At 50.1% G+C, this 1118-nt stretch overlaps 1 protein-coding gene across 1 annotated transcript in view; it reads right to left on the reverse strand.

Moving 5' to 3' along the window:
- Nucleotides 1-1118, reverse strand: part of LOC103370171 (kinesin-like protein KIF20B) — a 15879-nt gene that overhangs the window by 4741 nt on the left and 10020 nt on the right. Inside the window, exons 18-20 of the mRNA XM_008299122.1 lie at nucleotides 854-915; nucleotides 584-770; nucleotides 29-502 (exon numbers count right to left, since the gene is read on the reverse strand). Of these exons, the coding sequence (XP_008297344.1) occupies nucleotides 29-502; nucleotides 584-770; nucleotides 854-915 (723 nt within the window). The remainder of the gene's footprint in view (nucleotides 1-28; nucleotides 503-583; nucleotides 771-853; nucleotides 916-1118) is intronic.

A 1118-nucleotide genomic window follows, 5' to 3' on the forward strand; every position in this document is an offset into this window, starting at 1 on the left:
TTTTGACCATGTAACAGGTAAAACTTACCAGCAAGCTTCTGCACCTTCTGCTCCAGCAAAACCTGCTCCTTCTTCAGCTCCTCCACCTCCTCCTCCCGTCTCCTCAGCTCCTCCTCCAGCCTCGTCTTCTCCTTCTCCACTTCCTCCTCCCGGGTCATCTTCTCCTTGTTCAGCTCCTTCTCCCACCTAATTTTCTCTTTCTCAATCTGCTCTTTTAGCTCCATCTTCTCCTTCTCCACCTCCTCCTCTACCCTCATCTTCTCCTTGTTCAGCTTCTCCTCAAGACCCCTCGTCTCCTTCTCTAGTTCCTCTTTTAGCTTCATCTTCTCCTTCTCTAGTCCCTCCTTCAGCCTCTCACTGTCCTTGTTCAGGTCCTCCTCCCGTCTCCTTAGCTCCTCCTCTTGGCTCCTCCACCTCTCCTCCCTCTCTCTCAGCTCAGTGATGGTCTCCTCCTTCTTGTCGTTTTCCTCCTGCAGCCTCCAGATCTCCTCCTCCAGAACCACTGAGAAGACACAAACGCCACATCAGAGTTTTTGCAGTACAACCCTCCCTCCTTCCATCTTCTCCTCTCCCCTCCTCTCACCTCTCTTCTTGGCCAGTCCTCCTCGGTCCTCCTCGTCCTCCAGAGAGTCTCGCTGGCGTTTGCGGTTCTCCTGCTCCCCTCCTGGCCTCCTCCCATCTACGGCCGCCTTCAGTTCAGAGATGATGTTGTCTTTCTGCTGACAGATGTCCATCAGCTCTGATACCTTCAGTCGCTGCTGCTCCAGACTCTGTTAGAACCACAAACACCAAAACCATCAAAACAACGAGGACACACCAAACACCACAGAAGAAGAGCGTTGATCTGAAATACCTCTTTAGCTTCCTGAAGTTGTTCAAGTGACTGCTTCTTCTCCAATTGCAGCGCCTCCAGTTCTGCAGGTGAAACAAAGCAAAGTCCAAGTTACACCAACAGAAGAGCTGCAGATATGAACACCTGCAGAGTTCACTGTTCAGTCTTTAGTCTCCAGTGACTCCATAACTCTGGATCTTCTCTGATGGAACCAATGAAACATGAATCTTTGTCACTAGAACAATCCTGTGTTCTGGTTCTTTCACAGATTTATTAAAGTTCTTCT

Source organism: Stegastes partitus, unplaced genomic scaffold (genome assembly GCF_000690725.1).
Source record: "Stegastes partitus isolate 25-593 unplaced genomic scaffold, Stegastes_partitus-1.0.2 Scaffold1381, whole genome shotgun sequence".
NCBI lineage: Eukaryota > Metazoa > Chordata > Actinopteri > Pomacentridae > Stegastes > Stegastes partitus.